The sequence below is a fragment of the Chenopodium quinoa genome, unplaced genomic scaffold (genome assembly GCF_001683475.1).
Source record: "Chenopodium quinoa cultivar QQ74 unplaced genomic scaffold, ASM168347v1, whole genome shotgun sequence".
NCBI lineage: Eukaryota > Viridiplantae > Streptophyta > Magnoliopsida > Caryophyllales > Amaranthaceae > Chenopodium > Chenopodium quinoa.
Window position 1 is genome coordinate 6,324,777 of NW_018742484.1, and position 22,696 is coordinate 6,347,472.

Consider the following 22,696-nt stretch of genomic DNA (forward strand, 5'->3'; position numbering starts at 1 on the left):
ATACAAAATAAAAATGTCCAAAACTTTAAACGATCAACTAACATTATTTTTCAATCAAACATAAACATCTCTTGTTTATTATTTGTGATAGCTATTGTGCATGACCACTTATGAGTTATAAGATTTAAAAACGAAGCCTACGAATTATTGGTGCTCAAGTTTGATCATTCTTATATATTTGGCTCAAGATCGAAGAAGTTTGATGGCATAGCCTCAATGTCGTGAGTTTGATCATATATGTTTGAGCTCGAAATGTCATTTGCTAGAATCATATATATACGCGTTTGAGATGCTAAATTTCAAGATCTTTAATATGGAGTAGTTTATAAAATTTAGTGATATTAAAATACATCAAAGATCGATGAGTTTTTACAAACCTTTTAAGAACATTTATAAATTAAATATTATCGACACTTATTAATTGTTTGACCACATTATAAAGCCAATTGCTATTAATATACAAACACCCCCTTTACCAAAATCTATACACTATTGCCAACTTATGTGCATATCTATCCGAGATGCACAATAAAGGTGCTTGGCATGGATTGAGCTTTCTTATTTTGTGCCTTCAAGTTAGTCTTCGACGTGATTCGTGTATATCATTCACGTTTGTGAATGAAATGATTTATGAATAATCATGCACACTTAGATCAGAGATATATCAAGCATTTTCTGTGACGTGCCCCAATAATTGATCCGACTACCATAGACATTTTACATACTCTATTGAACTTATAAGCTAGCTTAGAATTGAATTCAATCTTCAACTCAACATGAGCTAGAATAATCTTTAACAGAGTACAATGTTTCTCCAACGATTGAATCTCTTATCAGCTCGTCTCGTTGAGTATTACAGTACAATATGAAGAGCATTACATACTTAATTTGGCTAATGAAGTCCGAATAAAGGCTTATCGATCTAGAAGCTTCATTCTGATCCCAATGTACCGTCTAACTGCGATATTCGTTCTAGTGCTTTTTAAGGATTTAAAAAAACATGTAATCCTTTGAAAATGGTTCAGACCAGAAGCCAGAAATTTCTATGAGTTTTGGAATTGAGAATATAGCCTGAATTTTGTCCCTTCTTTTGCACTGCCACACAAGTGCATGGACTATTTTCTATTAGATATTCAACCATGTCTACTGATTTTGGTGCACCTCCTCGTAATACTGTTGAGCCAGTACTAAAAGATCTTCTTGGTCTGTCATATAAACCAAAGATAATATGTTACAAAATGATATGATCATTGATCAATTACATTATTTGCATAAGAGATCTAATTATATGTATATAGTATTACACCAAATAGTATTTCAATTTCCCCTTATACATCATATCATCATACAACACCCCTTGCATGAAATTGAAATGAATAAATAGATTTTTAAAAAAGTTAATTAAAAATCAGAAGATGATATATGCTTTTATCAACTAAATTCATTGATCTTCAATTAATCAATATTAATTATATAAGTTAATTATAGATTTCTATGAATTCTTTCATACGTCCAAACAATACAATAGGCAGCAGAGATTTAATTTAACAATTGTATAAACACAATCACCAAAAGAAAACAATGGTTTTAACACAAATTTTTAAATTATATATTATGATGATCATATAAACATGCAACTAAAATAAAGAAGAATAATTAAAAAAAAAAATCATACCCTAAAAGAACAGACACAAGGTGACGACGTTGGCCAACAACAAGTAAATCAACCATCAATTCCTTACACCTTAGCAAAATAACAGCCCCCTTATTATCCAAACTCCCTTGTTCCACCTTCTCAACCCAAACCCTCGAATTCGGGAACGTCCCTTTACATGCCCTCTTCATAACCTCTAGGAAATCTTTGCCACCACTGCCGCCACCACCCTCCCCGACATCAGCCGTGGGATCAAAGTTAGATATCCCTGCCAAGCCGGGGTCAGAATGACGTCTAAAAAAGGATTTTATCAACAGGTGGGATTTTTTGGTAGGTTGTGTTACGTGCATGAGAATTAAGTCATCATTATCCTGCATTGCATGGGAAAGAACGTATTGTAGGGCGGCCACCGACTCGGCGGTAGCGTCCGCCACCACCATCACCCTCCGTTTACAAGAGGGTGATGCGTTCGATTTCCATGCCATGCAGTTGTGTGGTGGTGTTAGTAGGGGAGGACGCCGCCTCTCCCCATTGTGTAAAGGGCTCGAGAAGGTGGAGGTGGAGGCGGAGGCGGAGGCGGTGGTGTAATTTGAGGGTGTTAATTGATAAGATTTAGGTTTTACATGGTTAATTTTTTTTTGGAAGTCATTTGATTGGAAACCTAAAGATGTATTTGCCTTTTTTTGGAGACATTTTTTTTTCCTTATTCATAGGTTAAATTATTGGAGTATTGTGTTTATTTTTAAATTTGGGCTTTGTGACTTGAGGTTAGATTTCTTGAATCCAGCTACAATACATGACCAGGTCATATTTCCTAACTATAGAGGTTTATGTACTTTAATTATGGAATTATAGATAAGGTGATTGGTTTCGAGCAATGTATTATTCATATATGTTTGACTCAAAAAAAAAAAAAATTAAGTGTAAATTATTTGGCGAGAAGAATGTGACAAAACTCTAAACACAACTAAAACTATGATCAATCTTAATATTTTAATTTTTAAAACAATTCATCTAGATACAATCTTACATCAACCTTTTTTTTTTCCTAATATTATGGTGAGTACTCATGATCAAAATTTAGGCTCCTTAAATAAGAGATTCCAATAAACAAGTTCTTAGGAAATGAACATAGGAAGTGTTATTTAACTCTCCTTTTATATATACTCCTTCCTTCCCTAAATATAGTTTTCATTTGACTTTTTACGATCTCCAAGACGTGACTCAAAACGTCTATATCTCTATTTTCATACGCGTAAAAATTATAAAAACTTGATTAATAAAATATATAATGTGACGAATCCAGCAAGATCCACATGAACATATAATCTCTTATAAATTAACGGGAACATATTTAGGGACGGAGGGATCTCAGTATTTACTTTGTATTTATTATGTATCTCTTTTTATAAGTTTTTTAAGTAGTGGGAAAAAGAGAGAGAAATGTAAAAATACAACGTGCCTATGTAATTGTAAACATAAATTAAGGAATTAAGTAAAGAGAATGGAACCTAGCCATCAAAATGCCCAACCACCGCCAATTCCACCGGAGGTCACGAATCAAGTGGACAGATCTAATAAGAAACCGAAACGCAAAATTCCACATTTAATTTTCGATAAATCCGAAAATGGAGATAACCCTAATATGGAGATTGATTTGAACTCGATACAGCCAGTCAATCTAAGCAAGGAAGCTGCTATAGGGTCTGGAAGTCAAAACAACCTCATAGGTCTTTTAGGGATTTAGTGAGGGATACTCAATTGGAGGCTATGGCGACAAATAACATCCTGTCCTATGATGAAGACGACGATGATGTCCCACCTGATGACTTTGAGGGGAATGATAGATGTCCGGTTATTCTTCTTACTAAGGAGGAAAAGAGAGCTACTCGGTGACCATGGAGGAATACCCTCATAATCCGTCCGAATGTTCGATGGAAGTCTGGGATGTATGAAGAGGCTTAAGAAGAAGTGGCAATTGAAAGGAGATATGTCTCTTACTGATATTGGTTGCAAGTATTTCATTGCTAGGTTTAGCAACCAAGATGATTATAATTTTGCTGGGCCATGGTTAATTGATGAAAAATACCGTACCATAAGGAAATGGACGCCTAATTTTATCCCAGAGGAAGCCTCGATCTAGGTTTTGACAGCTTGGGTTAGAATCCCAAATTTGTCAGTAGAGTATTTTGACAAGGAGTTCTTAAAAAAAAATTGGTGCAAAAATTAGGAAGGTCATTCGAGTAGACAAGTCCACTGCATATGCGGAACGTGGGCAATTTACTAGATTGACTGTCGAAATTGATCTTTTGAAACCACTTCTGTCAAAATTTTGGCTTAAAGGGAAAATCTGGAGAATACAATACGAAGGGATCAAATTGATCTATTACAAATGTGGAAAATTGGGGCATGTTGAGGACCAATGTGCTTCAAAACATGCGAATGAAGATATGATTGTTGACCAAGTAAACAAAATTGTTACTAATCAACATGACCATGGCTTGAATAAAGAGATTGATAAGGCTTTGAAACTGGAAGAGGAGAATGACTTTGGATCATGGATGCTTGTGAAGAAACCAGTGAGAAAGAGGTATACCAAACCGGATAAAGCACCTCCGGGAGCCGGAAAAGATGGTCAGACCACCACAGTCATAGAACAAAATGGAGCGCCAATTCAAAATTCAAAACAGAATATGGTGGGGAAATCAGGATCAAGATTTGAGGCGTTAAACAAGGAAACTGAAAATCCCATATGGCAAAAAAAAAAAAGTCAACTCCTTAGAAGATATGCATACAAAAGATATGGTAAATATCCCAACACAATCTTTGATTGAAGATAGTGATAGAATAATGACTATCAATTTAGGAGAGGAATCTCAAAATATTCCTAAAGATTTTGTTCAACAGCCTGGAGTTAAAAAAAAAATAGCAATGATAATTTTCCAAAAAAATAAAAAAGGCAATATTAATGGGAAAAACAATTCCCAAAAATTGACTAACCAAAAAATAAGCCCTCTAAAGCCTATTGAGAACGAAATACCTACGAAGCCCTCTTCATCAAGCCAAAAACAAAGCCAGTTCCCAGAGAAGGAGAATATTATTTTCACAGCAACAGCTTTTACAAAAGGCACATACCAGGCCAAAAGCCTAATACTCAAGAAGCTATCCAAATTGTAGTAGAAGAAACAGAGGATTTAATTGAAGTAGACTCCCATGGAGATATATCCGCAGAATGTGATTTCTCTTCGAATCCCTCCGAAGAAAACGATTTTTGTAGGGCAGCCAATGGAGCTTCCTTACCTGACCATAGCCGACCCCCTGACCCATGTCAATGGAACTTTTTTTTTTTTTAGCAATCTGAACTCCTCTATAGTTAAGATGAATGAACAACTTGCGAATTTAACATCTAATTCACTGCCGATATCTTGCATGATTTGGAACGTGCAAGGAGCAGGAAGCAGAGATTTTATTTTTGCCTTGAAGGAAAATAATTAGAATCAATAAACCGAATGTCATTGCACTCGTAGTAACTCATATGGGTGGTGCCCAAGCAGAAAGAATTACTAATGTAATTGGCTACAATGGTCATACGACAGTAGATGCACAAGGTTTCTCGGGTGGTATATGGATTTATTGGAAACGAGACCTTGTTACTGTAGAACCCATTTACAAGCGTAACCAATTCATAAAAATGGAGATTAAATGTGTAGCTGGCATACCGTGGTATTTCACGGCTGTATATGCAAGCCCTGACCCCTCCAAGAGACAAGAATTATGGAGAGAGTTAAAAGAGTTTGCCTCTACTAATAATGTTCCCTAGATGGTGGCAGGGGATTTTAACGAGACAAGATTTCAATGGGAACGTAGCTCAAGTTGTGCTGAAACTTCAAGAAGGTCTGCCGGTTTAAAGAATGGGTAGAGGATATTGGGTTGCTAGAGATAGAATTCAGTGGTGCTTCTCACACTTGGGCAAGAAGCACGTTTGTTCAAACATGGAGAAGTGCCCGCTTAGATAGAGCCAAAAAGATCGACTTTGAGAAGGCGTATGATCGGCTTTGATGGGATTTTATTAGATATACCTTAATGGAAATTCGGTATCCTATCCTTTTAGTTGATGTTATAATGGAGTGTATCACAACCTCCTCCATGAAGGTATTATGGAATGGTGAACCAACACAGGCCTTTTCTTCTAAACGTGGGATACGACAAGGTGACCCATTGTCACCTTATTTGTTCGTTTTGTGTATGGAACGCCGCAACCAGATTATTGAAGAATCGATTATTTTGGATCGATGGAAGCCAATAAGGGTTAGCAGAGATGGTCCTAAGCTCTCAAACCTGGCATTCGCGGATGATATTATACTTTTTGCCGAAGCCACTATCGAACAAAATGGCTATGTGAAACAATGTTTATCTCGCTTCTGTACAGCATCAGGGCAGAGAGTTAGTTTCTCCAAATCAAGGGTTTACTTCTCTGGAAATACTAGAGAATCCAAAAAAAGTGGCATCACCAATTTTCTGGAAATTGAAGAAACGACTGATTTGGGCAGCTATTTGGGAATGCCGACCCTTACCAGTCGTGTTACAAAGGACACTTTTGGCTATTTGTGTGAAAAAATTGATAGACGATTGGCAGGCTGGAAATCTAAACACCTTTCTCTGGCAGGTAGAATTACTTTGGCGAAGTCAACTATATCGACTATGGCCTCCTATGCTATGAAAACTGCTAGGATTCCACGTTTTTATATGCGATGACATTGATAAAAGAACAAGGAGGTTTCTTTGGGGAGGGGATGGTAAAAAGCGCAAGATTCACCTTATTTCATGGGAAAATCTCCAAAAACCAAGAGATATGGGAGGGCTAGGCATTCAAGCATCAAGACAAGCTAATTTAGCTTTCTTGGCAAAACTTGGATGGAGAATTCTTACCGAGCCTAATGCCTTATGGGCTTGAGTTCTAAGGAGCAAATATTGTAAAGGTCGATGTGATGTTGATACGTTTGAAGCTAAGGCTAATATGTCTAATGTTTGGAGAAGAATTACCGAGAATGCCACGTTTATCTCTAAGGGAGCTAGAGTTGCTGTGAGTGATGGTTCAACCACTCTATTCTGGGATCACAGGTGGGTAAGCTCGAAAACTCTAAGAGAGCTTGGAACCTCAGCCATCCCCCTGAACATAGCAGGCGCAACAATAGCAGAGTTGTGGGATGAAGTGCAGGGGTGGAAATGGGTTAGCTTTGCTGATATCCTGCCACAAGATATCTTGAGGCTCACTCCTTGATCAAGAACCCAGAAATAGGTGATTTATTATACTGGAATAATGGTACAAAGGGGCGTTTCAGCATTAAATTTGCATTGCAGATCATTAGACAGGAGGATGAAACTCGTGAGGATGGGTCGTGGGAGCTGGTGTAGAGACTTCAAGTCCAGCAACGGATTAAAGTTTTCTTATGGTTGGTTTTGCACGACAAAGTAATGAGCAATGCTAATAGATTTAAAAGGTCCTTGACTGAAGATCCATGCTGCAAACTTTGCTCGAACATTGAGGAAAGCACAAGTCATATCCTTAGAGATTACAAGGCTGCGAGGGAAGTTTGGCTACAGGTGGGTGGCCCTGCCAATTCCCCTGACTTCCGTAATGGTTCCCTAAAACAATGGATATGACTTTTGCAAGTTCGTAACATTAAGGTGTAAGTTCATAATGACATGTCTCCCGAAATCTAGCCGACTTATTTTGCGATTGTTGTGTGGTGGTTATGGAGATGGAGAAATGTCGTAGCCTTTGGTAACACAAGTGATATGCCAATTGATGTGAAGCAATTCTTGCTTGATCGGTTTCAGGAGGTATGGCAAGTAATGGGGGATGGGATAGTAGATAGCTCGCATACACTTGCTGTTAGAAGGGAGACCTTTATTAAGTGGAATGCTCCACCTGTTGGGTGGTATGCCTTAAATGCAGATGGGGCTGCTAAAGGAGCCCCTGGCCTAGCTGGAGAAGGAGGCTTAATTCGTGACAGCACGGGTAAAATTAGCTATGCCTACTCGCTGAAGTTGGGTCATTGTGTAGCCTTTCAAAGCCGAGGTTCTTGCAGTAGAATATGGTTTAGAGTTGGCTCGTAGAATGGGAATAAAGAAGCTCCAAGTGCAGTTGGATAATAAAGCAATTACTCAAATTTTCAATAGTGCAGATAGCTATAATGGTGAGTGTGTTCATGACATTCTACATTGCAAAAATCTGATTGATGAGAAGCTAGATTGGAAAGTTGAAATAAAGCATGTGTTTTGTGAAGCAAATCAAGCTGCAGATTGGCTAGCCAATCAAGAAGTCCATCAGAACAACAAATTTGAGTTGATTTAAGTCCCAGTTGATTCAAGTCACCCCTCTATATTTGAGGCGTATATTACATAATGATGTTGTTGGCGTGGCTTTGCCACAGTTTATCCCCCTAGGTTTTATGTCTTTGTAATGTTTTTATTTCCGAGGCTCATTTTGCACCAAAAATAAAAAAAATTACGTATCTCTTTTCACGTACAATAAATTTTTCATTGAAATATATAGCTTTGCAAATATTCTTTTAACTTTTATCACATTAACTTTTCCAATTGAAGTAATACGTACAACGCAAAATTGATTTCTATGTTTCACATTAACTAGCTAGCAATGATTAAAAGATACTACTTTCTTTGTTCTTTTTAATTATTTGTAAACTCCATTTACTTTGACTAGCTTTTAAGATTTAAAATTATGTTAAAACATTATCATCTGATATTTTGTACTTAAAATCATCTCAATGTATTTTTTTTATTTTTTATTTTTGCTTTTTTTATTTTAGAAATCATCTCAATGTATGTTTCATACTATCAACTCTTTATAATTTTTACTAATATTGATTGATAATTAGAGATCGATATTAATCGCGCGTTGCACTAGTGCATTGGAACACGAGATTAAAAAAAAAAAAACACATCAACTTAAAAAGTACATTGTTTAAACGCGAGATATTTATCACAAAAAATTAAAAAATATATTCATAATTTATAAAATTTAAAGGTTGTGCAAAATCAAATGCTACGCTTAATCTTAAAAATAAAATTAAAAAAAATACAAAAAAAAGACACCGGGATGACACATGTCATTCCCTGGTGCTGTTTTTTCCCTCCAAAATCCCCCTTCCTTTCTCTCTTTTTTTTGTTTTTTGTTTTTTTTCCTTTTTCCTCTTTTAGCCAATGCCACATATTATAATTTATGTACAGTATATATATTCCCCAGATCTTATAATTGTGGTAATTTTGATTCACATACTAACTATGTCTGTAATAAAATATTTTAATATCTTTATATCTTATAAATATTACAGATAGGCGGTCGCACACCTAACAAAAATAATAAAAACCTAACTAAACCTCCTTATATATAGTAGGGTAAGTCAGGGTCGATCCACAGAGAAGGTTGGACTAAAATGGTTTCTATGAATTACAATAGCCGAATCAAGATAAAATAATGAGTTGAATAATATATACTATGAACTAACAAAATAAATCTAATAATAATAAAGACTCTAGAATTAAGTATCACCGCTAATATAATCAATACAAGATAAATTCCTACCCCAACCAATTAATTATATATTCACAAGGAAAAGTAATCCCTAGATAATACCAATGGTCTCTCTCGAGTTATCATTGGCTTCTCTAACCCACAATCAAGCCTATTCTCATGGAATCATGCAAATTAGAGACATTAAGCACATTACTCTAACTTCCTGATTATCCATTCAACTACTCTCGCGATGAATATCAAACCCTTAATTGATCTATTCAAATCTGTTAAAACCCAACTCTCGCTGCGATTAAAACAATGGAATAATAATAATACTAATTATCTCTATCTAGTATTGGCATAAGCGCAATCAATTAAGCATGAACAATATAAATAATTAATTGAGAATTTAAAAGAATAAATCAAGTATTAACCATATTAGGGTTCAACCTAAATCTAGAACAACAATCTACTCTAACATATTTAAAAAAACAAGAACAATAAATAACAAAGAAAACATGAATAAATAAAGAGAAGAGAAAAATACCGGATCTTGAATACAAAGGAAAATATAAAAACTAGAGAGAAAACTAGGTCTAAAAGTCTCCTCCCTAAAATAAAATAATTAAGGAGTATTTATAATAAATCTAGAGCTATAAGGTAAATAGGAAATAAAGAAATCCTAAATTGACTAAAAGTACTAAATAAGGCGTGGGCGTGCTTTTCAAATCAATAATAAGCCCTTCGTTGAAGCACGGGCGTGCCCCTATGAGGCACGGGTGTGCCTCTATAGCAGAAACTTTGGGTTAATTCTTTCGCGATGAGGCACGGACGTGCCTTCTCTGCTGCGCGTATCACTCATCTTAAATCAGTCATAACTTCATATCCAGAGCTCCGTTTGAGGCGTGTAATATATTGTTGGAAAGTTCTTCAAGTCTACTTTCCAATGAAATTTGAATCACTCCATTATCATTTTTATATCAAAAGTTATGAGCATAATAGTGAACATGTGTCATATTTGTCAAGTATTTCATCAACGTTTTGCTTCATTTTCACTCAAGTTCGTCTCGAATACATGATTTGATATTCTTAAGCAATATGTTTTCATACTCCATGATTATTATACTCAAGATTAGCCAACCATACTCCATTTGCATATAAATCACCTGAAATTCATCAAAACACACAAACGAAGAGTAGTATAGCACAACTTAAGCAAATAATGCAAATATGCACCAAAGATCTCTAATTTTGTAATCAAATGAGCTTAGATACCCACCTAAAACATGTGCAAAATAGAACCTATCAATTACTATGTATGGCATACTTTCATATATAGCATAATACATCATATATTATTCTTACAAATTATTAAATGAAATATATTTTAAATAAGATAGTTTTGTTACAATATTAACAAACTGATGAATCTATTAAACTACATTCGTATCACGTACTACACAAATTATTATTATTATTTTTTTTTGAAAGATATTATTATTATTATTATTATTATTATTATTATTATTATTATTATTGTTGTTGTTATTGTTGTAGCAGTATTATTTTTCATTGAGAAATTTTAAAATATTTTTTCTTAATAGGAATCCTCCTACTAATACCATATATCTTGGACAAAAATAACATTATTCTATTTTTTTAATTTCCAAGTATTTATGTATTAGGTATTTATGTTTTCCATTATCACACAGTGTATTAAATGCACAATATCATTGAAATTTTTAGACACTCGTATAGTCATATCACTCATATGGCCTAGATGTAGTTTTAATATACTCATGGTTTAATCGACTCTATCTTTCCAAATAAGAAGAAAATAAATACATAGTATGTTGTAACATAGTTTGTATTTTATCCATGTTATTTTTATAAAAGATAAACTGATTTTAATTTAATGAGGTGAAATTACCATATATGGCGCGGGACCTAACCTAGTAGCAGACCGAAAGATGTGCTTCCGTCTTCCAACATTTCATCCCGCTTGAAAGAACAAGAATTTTAACTTTAAAAAAAAAAAAAAAAGTGATTGCAATTATCAGTGCAACGTTAAGCCCAAGTGATTACAAATTACATTATCCAGCCCACAAAGTAACAATGTATGGGCTTTAACTTTGTTATTATTAATAAGGGAAAATAATGTAAATAAATATATTTAGGGTTATAAATATCTATAAATTTTTAAATGAACATGGTTCACATTAATTTATTATGAACCACTAATATTAGTGACACTATATCGTTTTATAAGTAAAAAAAATCAGTATGTAAAAATAAATGTTATTCTGTTAAAATAAAAGTTATTGTGTAATAAAAGTCATACGAGGTAATTTTTTTTAATGAAAGTTTTAATAAAATGGTCAATATGAATAATATAGGTCACTATGAAGTCACTATGTTCAACATAATGTCGACTGAAATATGCGAAATTCAGATTCACAATAATATTAAAAGTCACTCAAGTTTTAGTAAAGATCACTATATTAAAATTAAGGTCACTATATTTAACAATATGTCAGTTGAGTGCGTATGGACCTTGGTTCACAATAATATTATTGTGAACCAGGTACACACAAGCTTTAGGCATAAATATCCGCATACTACTTTTAATAATTATAAAAAAAAAAAACAATTAACGATGATGAATGCAAATAAGTAATATTTTTTTAAATAATAATAATGTCCAAATAATATAAATTTATCTCAAAATTTTTAAAAATCAACTTGTTTTGTGTGCGGTGGGTCACATTGTATGGCCACTTGTAAAAGAACAAAGTAATCCTTATAATATTGACCGAGTAATCCTTGTAATACTGGCTGAGTAACCCATTTAACTAAGTAACCCCTACAACACTGACGAAGTAACCCTTGCAACACTGACTAAGTACTCCCTGTAACACTAACGAAATAACCCCCATAATAGCTGGCCATACAGTGTGACTAGCCACATATAAGAATTTGTGTTTAAAAAGTAGGGGGAAAAAACAAATCAAGACACATGTACGTGCCGTAGAATTCAATATTCATCATTTGTTACCCACATTTAAGGCTTTAAAATGGTGACCCATTTAAATTTTCATCCCTAACCCCTAGTGGTGGATTTAGAAATTTTGGGTTTGCACATGTTACATAAAAAAATTAAAAAATTACAATTGAAGTAGATGAGTTTTGAAAACGATATATTACACTATTAATTTCATCATCTGAACAAAAAATAATGTCGTATAGAAGAATTGAACCCGTGACCTTTGATAGAGATAATTTAAAAATAATTTAATTTCTATCTTTTTTAGTGGTAAGGCACACTCTAGGACACAAGCTAACTCCGTCTATGATTTTATATTTTGTAAGGAGTACTTTACTAAATTTGATATGAGTAGACCTAAACTGAATGATTTTTTTTATCAAATTCAAAATACAACCCAGGATAAATTGACCAACCCATACGGCCAAATCCAATACTTGAAAATTACGATAGGAGAGTATATAGGATTAATGATTATCCCTAAAAAAAATCAGTTAAATAAACTAGATATATATACGGGTAAATATTTGAAAAGAAAAAAGAAATGATGAAAAGTCTAGAAAGCGCGGAAACACATTCCAAAACCCTCCATCTACTACGTGTCTACGTACATTCAAGAATTGCCGCCATAAAACCAAAGAATTATCCCGAAAATCCCCCTTTTTTTCTCCCCTATATAAAAACCTCTACTCTTCCTTTCTCTCTCTTCATCGGAAAACAAAATTTATCTGCATTTCTGCTAATCCATTCACTAATCATCAACTCCTCAATTTCTCGATTATCTACTAAGAACTCATCAATGGCGGACGTTGAGATGTCAGGCGAAAGAGAGACCTTCGCATTTCAAGCAGAGATCAACCAGCTTCTCAGTGTAATCATCAACACTTTTTACAGTAACAAGGAGATTTTTCTTCGTGAACTCATCAGCAACTCTTTTGATGTAAGTTTCTCTCTCCTCAAATTCTTCAAAATTATAATGAATTTGTAATGTTAATTGATCGATTTTGATTTTTTTTTTTGACTGATTTTTTTTGTTCTGTTAGATTATGTAAATAATCTTGTGTAATTTAGTTTGTAAATTACTTTTGTATCCTTACTCATTAACCCTAGAATACTTGTGTATATATGTTGATCATTAATCAATGAGAAAGGCACGACAAATATTCACATATTCTCTCATGGTATCACGAGCTTAGGTTTTTCGATCCGAAACCCTAATTCTCTTCTTCTCTTCTTGTTCGGATTACCTCCATGGCCGAAACTCAGAAAATTCATCCTGCTACCCTAGTCACCAATATCAAGACTTGTATTCCTATCATTCTTGATTATGATGGCACCCAATACAACACGTGGTCTAATTTGTTCGAACTTCATTGCCGTACGAACTTGGTCCTCGACCATATCATTCCACCTGTTGCTGATGGGAACGAACAGGCTTCTGCTTCTTCTGAGAACGCTCAATGGCAACGACTTGATGACATCGTTCGTCAATGGATTTACAATACCATCTCCACTGACCTTCTTAATTCCATAATCGATCCCGATGACAAGGCTATTGATGCTTGGAATCGTTTGAAGAATTTTTTCCTCAATAACAAGTCTACACGAGCATTACACCTTGATGCGCAATTCACCAACACCAAGCTCGAGCATTTCGATGGTGTGAAACCCTATTGTACTCGCCTCAAAACCCTTGCTGACAGTTAGAGGAACGTTGGAGACAAGGTCTCGGACAATAGGATGGTGCTTCAACTCTTGAAAGGGCTTTCGGAGGACTACAAGCCTTTTAGGACTTCTGTACAGCATCGCAATCCTTTGCCTTCTTTTGACACTTTGAGGTCGATGCTTGAACTTGAGGAACAAGGCAATGCTGCTGACGTTGTTGTCGATTCTCATGAGGAGGCTCATGTCTCACAATCACCATCCACGTTTCAACGCACAACCGGGGAATAAGCTCAGAACTCTAGCAATTTTCGGGGTTCAAGCAATCGAAATGGTGGTCGCAAGCAAAATAAAGGCAAAGGGGGTTGCGGAAAGGGGAAGTCTACCGCCGGGAACGGTGGGAACAACCAGCCGCAACAGCACCAGCAACCAGGCGGTGCGTCGCAGCAGCAACAGGGCCAGAGTTGGATGTCCCCCCCTCAATCGCAATTCTGGGGCTATTGGAATCAGCCTCCTTGGCACACCCCACCCTGCCCGTATCCAAGTCAGGGCCCAGGCCCACTCCCTTGGTCTCCAAGGCCAAATCCGCAGCCTGCTTCACAGGGTGTCCTTGGGCCACGTCCACAACAAGCTTATGTTCTGGCAGGTCCACCTTCTTCTTCTTCGGGTTACACACCGACCAACATCGAGCAGGCTATGCATACTATGACTCTAGCCGACCCGAACTATTACTTGGATACAGGAGCAACGTCACATATGTCGAACTCTCAAGGTAATTTATCATCATATATTCCTTTGAGCAAACATACTAATAATTCTATTATTGTTGGTGATGGTAGCAAAATTCCAATTAATGGTTACGGTCATGACTCTTTACACCAAAACATACTACACCTCAATAATGTCCTACATGTGCCCAAACTTGTTAAGAATCTCATTTCTGTTAGAAAGTTCACTAGTGACAATAATGTATCAATTGAGTTTGATCCGTTTGGGTTTTCTATGAAGGATTTGCAGACGGGGAGCACAATAGTGAGATGTAATAGCCATGGCGATCTCTATCCCTTCTTCACCGATCGTCATCTCATTTCAACTTCACATCCGTCAGCTTTTGCAGTTGTGTCTCCTAGTATGTGGCATTCCCGGTTAGGTCATCCGGGAAGTGTAATTTTAAGTTCCTTGCGTAATAGTAATCTCATAAATTGTAATAAGGCTTCACGGCATGTTTGTCATTCTTGTCCGTTGGGAAAATTAATAAAACTGCCTTTTCATGATTCTATGTCGCATACTACTATGCCTTTTGATATTGTTCACAGTGATTTATGGACTTCTCCCGTAGTTAGCTCTCTTGGTCACAAATATTATGTTCTATTCCTTGATAATTACACGAATTTTCTGTGGACCTTTCCTATCCCATCTAAATCCCAAGTCTACAACTTGTTTCTTCGTGTACGAACATACATTAAGACTCAATTTGAAAGAGAAGTAAAATCATTCCAATGTGACAATGGAACGGAATTTACCAATACTCCTTTTCAAAAATTCGCTGACCAACATGGCATGACTTTCCGCTTCTCTTGTCCATACTCCTCTCCTCAAAATGGCAAAGCTGAAAGAAAAATAAAAACGATCAACAATGTCGTTCGTACCCTTCTTAGTCATGCCTCTATGCCACCCACCTTTTGGCATCATGCCTTAGACATAGCTACATTCCTCCACAACATCCTTCCTACAAAAATTCTTGGCTACAAATCTCCGACTCAAATCCTATATCAAAGGCATCCCGACTACTCTCATCTACGGGTGTTTGGTTGTCTATGTTACCCCCTCTTACCTTCTTCTAAAATACACAAGCTTCAATCTCGTTATACTCCCTGTGTATTTCTTGGCTATCCATCTAGTCATCGGGGTTACAAGTGTTATGATATATCGAGTCGTAAGATTATAATAGCTCGGCATGTTTGGTTTGATGAGTCGGTTTTTCCTTTTTCTAACATTCACACGCCTACTCCTCACACATACGATTTTTAGATGATGTCTCAAATCCTCTAATTAATCCCGTAGTTAGAGACCATATGCTAGGCGCCCATTCCTCACCAAAAGCAGCCAACCGGACTGCTCCGCAGCCTGGCTGCGGTGAACCCTCCTAGACCGCACCCTCCTTGCAGAGTGGATTGCCCTCCTTGCAATCCACGCCCCTTAGCTCTTCCTCAGCACCTCACAGCCCGAATCATCCCCTGTCTACTGCTCCTACTAGTGCCAGGCAGCGTGGTCGTGCACCACCAACTGCTATCCCCGCCAGGTCACCAGCAGGAACTAGTATGCAAGGCATTTCACTCGGTGATGCTGCTGGCCAGCACGCTGGTGAGGGCACTGATGAGCAGCCTTCTCGTCCTCTCTCTTCCCCAAATCCCCCACATCCATCATTTCACTCCATGGCTACTCGTAGCAAACATGGAATTGTTAAGCCAAACCCAAAATACCAACACAGTTCCCTTCTTACTTCTACCTCCATATCACCACTTCCAAAAAAATCTCGTACATGCTCTACGTGACCATAATTGGAAAGTTGCTATGCAGGAAGAATATGATGCTCTCATTGCTAATGGTACTTGGGATTTGATTCCAAGGCTGTCTAATGTCAATGTTATCCGCTCTTTGTGGATTTTTCGGCATAAGACTAATTCTGATGGCACGTTTGAGAGACATAAGGCTCGTCTTGTTGGTGATGGTAAATCCCAAAGGGAAGGTATTGATTGTGATGAAAATTTCAGTCCGGTTGTTAAACCGGCAACCATTCGGGTGGTTCTTAGAATTGCTTTGTCTCGCTCTTGGCTGATACATCAATTGGACGTTAAAAATGCATTCTTACATGGTAACTTGAATGAAACAGTTTACATGTATCAACCATTAGGTTTCAAGGATCCCGCTCGCCCCAATCATGTCTTCTTACTCCGAAAGTCTCTATATGGATTCAAACAGGCACCTAGGGCTTGGTATCAACGATTTGCTGTTTTTGTTACTGCTATTGGTTTTTCTAACAGCAAATCTGACACCTCTTTGTTCATTTATCACCATGGTAAAGACATTGCATATTTATTGTTATATGTGGATGATATTGTCCTAACAACTTCATCAGAGTCTCTTCGAAACCAAATCATCTCTCGGCTCAGTTCTGAATTTGCCATGAAAGATTTGGGCGACCTGAGTTATTTCTTAGGTATTGCGGTGACTCGTGACAAGGATGGCTTATTTCTATCTCAGAAAAAGTATGCCAAGGAAATCCTAGAGACTGCAGGCATGGCTAACTGCAATTCATCTCCCACTCCGGTTGATTCTAAAGGGAAAATGCATGCAGACTCCGGTGAGTTATATACAGATCCGACCATGTATCGTCGGCTGTGTGGTGCTCTACAATACCTCACTTTCACTCGGCCTGAGATTTCATATGCGGTTCAACAAGTGTGCCTGTTTATGCATTCTCCGAGAGTTGCTCATATGGATGCTCTAAAACGCATTTTGCGTTATATCCAAGGTACGACTGATTTTGGTTTGCGCTTGTATAAATCATCTGTCACCTCTATCTTGTCTTACACGGACGCTGACTGGGCCGGGTGCCCCGACACTCGTCGTTCCACGTCTGGTTACTGTATTTTTCTTGGTGATAATTTGATTTCTTGGTCCTCAAAACGTCAACCTACTTTGTCAAAGTCCAGTGCTGAAGCAGAATACAGAGGGGTTGCTAATGTTGTTTCTGAGTCCTGCTGGATTCGGAACTTATTACTAGAGCTACATTGTCCGGTCTCTAAAGCTACATTAATTTATTGTGACAATGTAAGCGCTATCTATCTCTCGGGCAATCCGGTACAACATCAGCGCACAAAACACATTGAACTGGATATTCACTTTGTTCGTGAGAAGGTACAACGCGGTGAGGTCCGTGTACTTCATGTTCCGTCAAGGTATCAGATTGCAGACATTTTCACTAAAGGGCTGCCAAGAATTTTGTTTACTGATTTCAGGGACAGTCTCAGCGTTTGCAGTCCTCCCGTTTCGACTGCGGGGGTGTGTTAGATTATGTAAATAATCTTGTGTAATTTAGTTTGTAAATTACTTTTGTATCCTTACTCATTAACCCTGGAATACTTGTGTATATATGTTGATCATTAATCAATGACAAAGGCACGGCAAATATTTACTTATTCTCTCATGTTCGTCGGATAAAATTCGACATGAGAGTTTAACTGATAAGACCAAACTTGATACTCAACCAGAATTTTTCATCAGAATTGTACCAGACAAAATCAATAAAACTCTCACTATTATTGATACTGGCGTCGGAATGACCAAAGCAGGAGCGGAGTACTCTGCTTCATCTCAAATTCTCATTTCAATTCTTTTTCGGCGTCATTAGAATTTTTCGTTATTCGATTACTGAATTGTATTTATTGAATGATGTTTGAATTTATTGTAATTTTACTAAAATGTTTAGATTTTAGGGTTTTTACTTGACTGATTTGGTTTCGTAATGATTTCGATAAATCATAACTACTGTATATATTTTAATCTATCAATTGATTTATGTAATGGAATTTCTGTGTGATTATCTCAATGTCTGAATTAATTTCGGCAGTTGTCAGCCATAAATGTTGATTTGATGAACTTTGCTACATATAAAGTCTTAAAATTACAAATACATAGTATTATTTTCAAAATTCTTGATGAAATCACGTGTCGATTGGTGTTATTATTGGCTATTTATGCTATGATCGCATATACTCGTACTCCATATCATTTTCCTTGATAACATTGAAGTGGTTCGTTTGAATTTGTTTAATTTGCAGTGTTAGAAACTAAAATTGTTAGCCTTCTACGCACAACTTTATTACGAAATACTTTTTCCTTTGCCAAAATTTTGTGTGATGATTAATTTTGGATGTTTTAGAGCTGGAGAATAATTTGGGAACAATTGCGAGGTCCGGAACCAAGGAGTTCATGGAGGCTCTACAAGCAGGTGCTGGTGTGAGCATGATTGGGCAATTCGGTGTCGGGTTTTACTCGGCGTATTTGGTTGCTGAGAGAGTGGTGGTGACAACCAAGTATAATGATGATGAACAATATATTTGGGAGTCTCAAGCTGGTGGCTCTTTCACTGTTACTAGGGACTACAATGGAGAGCCTTTAGGAGGGGTACTAAGATCACCCTCTCTCTCAAGGATGATCAGGTAAAATCTTCATACTATTCTTTTGAAATTACTAAATTGCTCAATTGTTTGTACATGCAGTATGCTTTTCCTATGGTTTTGGCTAGTATAGCTTGTAAAAATTACTGATGATGTTGGAGTGTTGGACCATCCAATCATATATTTATGGATGTAAAAATTATGAGATAACAAAAAGTGGAGATGCGGGGTATCGATCCCCGTACCTCTCGCATGCTAAGCGAGCGCTCTACCATCTGAGCTACATCCCCATGAGTGTTATAGAACCTGACTTTTTTGGCTGTAATCAAAGAACAATAGCAAAGTCCCATGGGTTATCTCTGCTAAATGCCAAAATATTGGATTGTTTTAGGATTGTTATACGCCGTACCCGTGTCCCTTATTTTAGGATTGCCGTTTTCCCGTGTCCGTGTCCGTTTCCGTGCATCCTAGGCGTGGAGAGGTCAAAAGGTAAAACTTAATTGGAGATGCGGGGTATCGATCCCCGTACCTCTCGCATGCTAAGCGAGCGCTCTACCATCTGAGCTACATCCCCATGAATGCTATTGAGCTTAATAACTATACCTGAATTTGGATTATTGATACCTGAAATTGGGATAGTATTTGACTATTTGTGTGGCTTGTAAATTGAAACCAGTATGTTATTGTCATTACTGCCATTTTTAGAACTAGCAACAGGAAGTCAGGATTGCCCAGTTCTTGTATTTAGATGTGAGTGCACTCAATTTATGGCCTAAAGAAAATAATTAAAAGCAACATTAATTCTTTTATGTGCATGAAATAACATTGGTTAAGAAAATAAAAAGGCCAAAGAATAGGTGAATTGGAGATGCGGGGTATCGATCCCCGTACCTCTCGCATGCTAAGCGAGCGCTCTACCATCTGAGCTACATCCCCATGGATGATGGTGCACTTTTATTTAGACAATTTATTTCAAAAATATTGGATTGTAAATGAAAATGCAATTTTTTTTAAGCTACATTGTGTTGTTGTCATTCCATATTTTGGTAAGATGTAGCCGAATGTTGCTGCATATATAAATATGTTTCAATTATTTTGCAACTGGACTTGTTGGAAGAAAGGAGGATAAAGGACCTTGTGAAGAAGCATTCTGAATTCATAAGCTACCCTATCTACCTCTGGGTAGAAAAGACTACGAGGAGGAAGAAAAGGAAGAAGAGGGACAAGTTGAAGATGTGGATGAAGACAAGGAAAAGAAAGGCAAGAAGAAAAAGATTTAAGAGGTGACACATGAGTGGCAGCATATCAACAAACAGAAGCCAATTTGGCTCAGGAAGCCAGAAGATGTGAACAAAGAGGAATACGAGCTCATTCTACAAGAGCATTACTAATGACTGGGAGGACCCTCTTCACTGCAATAGTAAATGAGAGGTATATAGATATTCTTTGCATAGTCTGTAAGTAAATTTATTGTAATCTTATTTAATTATTAGGAAAGAAATCAGGAGGCTAAACATAAATATTATTAGGCAAGAAATCAAACTAAACATAAATATTTAAATTATTGTGATATGGCCTTTTTTACAAACTTTTTCTATAGTATTTATGACATAGTTGTTTGATACCTTTATGTGATTTTTTTTTCTTCTATTTATTGATATAAGGTTAAGGTCCTACTATCGTTTGGTACGTAATGAAAATGACTCGATTAAACTCGGCCCCTAATGAATCACAAGTCCTCTAATCCACCATTAGCGAGACAAAACCTTTGAAATTGATGTTTATAATGGAGCTTAATTCCACAAAGTCAAAGTCAAAGTCAAAGTCAAAGTCACCACATCTAACCACTACTATACGTACACCAATACTACTTGATAATTTTATATCATACTTATAACTAAGAAAATACAAGTTTATTTTCGTGATAAACGAGTTTCACGGTGAAAATGGGTAAAACCGCTACTTGTTTATTGCGTGATAGCGGCTTTACTCCGTGATAAACGATTAACTGGGGTAGCTTCTAACCTATGCATGGCTTAAAATCTCACTTATAATAAATTACATATTGGTGTACTTCATACTAATTTGCACCTTTCATATAGTCAAACTTGTACAAATTAATTCAACATGAATAGAAACTATTACATATGTTTACTTATTTAGTTGAAAAAAAAAACTAAAAAAGTATTTATCCAGTCTTCTTCGGAGTATGTAGAACTTCATAAAATCATTGAATAAACTATCTAAACAATGTTCAATTCTTTCCCACAATTAGAGAACTCCCTTATAAATGCATGTTTGAAGAAGTGATTATCACTAAATAAAATTAATAACACTCGTAATGATGATGAAATAAGAATTATTACACGTGCTTTACCCCAAAAATATAATAAAATAATTACCATTGATAATAAAGTTTGTATCTAGGAACGGCTAAGAGAAGACCCCATTAGCGGTAAGCCACCCTCAACTAATTATTACTTTAATTATAATATTGGTAAAATTTTAAAAAATCGTTATGGAATAATATAGTCGTATTCAACTACAACGGCTAAGTTGGATGTTGTGGAGCCCACTTATCAAAATCTACCGACCACTCCTTCTAAGCTAAGTGTTGGCCCATGCGAGGTCGGCAATATGATGGGATGTTAACATGTTTTATCGATTATAATTGATGTTGTGGACTCTATTTATTTAGAATCTACAAATGTAAATAATATTTAAAATAAGATAGCCGAATTTAGTTAATTAATGATGAATAGAATAAAAGTGATGTTTAATTATCTTATGTTAAAATAACAATGTAGGGGAGGATTATGCATCCCAAACATATTCTAATCATAAGTAGCTTTCATTATAGAATGGTTTAATTATACTACCTCCGTTTTTTTTTTATCTGAGGAACATTTGTGAGACATAAAATGTTCTAAAGTTACAGATAAAAAAAAACAAAGGTAGTATTATGTTGATATTATGAAAGTATTTATATCAAGACGATTTCTCAAAAAAAAAAATATATATCAAGACGAATGTAAAAAGATCACATTACAATCATATTAATAAAGTCCTCATTTCCTTCCTCTTCCATTGCAAGAGAGGCTTCAATCAAGTCTTTCTCAAAAGTCAAAACTATCCCATTCATTCCATTCCTTTCTTTTGTTTAAACTCCATAAATTTACCACCTCCGTTTTTTTTAGTTAACACGTTTTGACTTTAGCACTATTCACACACTCACCTTTGACCGTGTTTTGTACTTTATGCGTAATGAAAAATAGTCATGTATGATCTTTTAGATTCGTCACTACATATTTTTCAAAATATCAAATTTTTCATAATTTTTGCTTATCGGTAATTAAAGATATGAATGGTTCAAATTGTACATTGGCAAACATGACTAAAGAAGTGTGTCAACTAAAAAGAAATGGAGGAAGTACATCTCACCACCGTGACTTATCCTCCGTCAAGTCTCTTTACCCAGCTCATGTTTGCATATCCTTTGTCCAAGTGAACATCTTCCCATGGAAGTTGATATCATGTAGATCATTTATATCTTTCCATTAATAAAAACAGTTCGCTCCTCTAAAATTCGTTTTATGTTTACCATCTTTTTTCGT

At 36.0% G+C, this 22,696-nt stretch overlaps 2 protein-coding genes and 3 non-coding genes across 5 annotated transcripts; 1 reads left to right on the forward strand and 4 right to left on the reverse strand.

The window, feature by feature from the left end:
- Positions 1-343: 343 nt before the first annotated feature.
- LOC110719568 lies at positions 344-2,822 on the reverse strand. Its single transcript, XM_021898530.1, has 2 exons — positions 1,676-2,822; positions 344-1,205 (listed from the first exon to the last, which is right to left on the reverse strand). Exons 1-2 carry the CDS (start codon positions 2,137-2,139, stop codon positions 1,022-1,024), a joined length of 648 nt encoding a protein of 215 aa, XP_021754222.1. The 5' UTR covers positions 2,140-2,822; the 3' UTR covers positions 344-1,021.
- Positions 2,823-13,488: 10,666 nt separating this feature from the next.
- Positions 13,489-13,944, forward strand: LOC110719218. Its single transcript, XM_021898120.1, has one exon. The coding sequence runs from the start codon at positions 13,489-13,491 to the stop codon at positions 13,942-13,944; it is 456 nt and encodes a 151-aa protein (XP_021753812.1).
- Positions 13,945-19,299: 5,355 nt separating this feature from the next.
- Positions 19,300-19,372, reverse strand: TRNAA-AGC. Its single transcript has one exon. It is a non-coding gene; the product is annotated as a tRNA-Ala (tRNA).
- A 211-nt stretch (positions 19,373-19,583) lies between these two features.
- On the reverse strand, positions 19,584-19,656 carry TRNAA-AGC. The gene has a single exon. It is a non-coding gene; the product is annotated as a tRNA-Ala (tRNA).
- Positions 19,657-19,945: 289 nt separating this feature from the next.
- TRNAA-AGC lies at positions 19,946-20,018 on the reverse strand. The gene has a single exon. It is a non-coding gene; the product is annotated as a tRNA-Ala (tRNA).
- Positions 20,019-22,696: the final 2,678 nt, after the last annotated feature.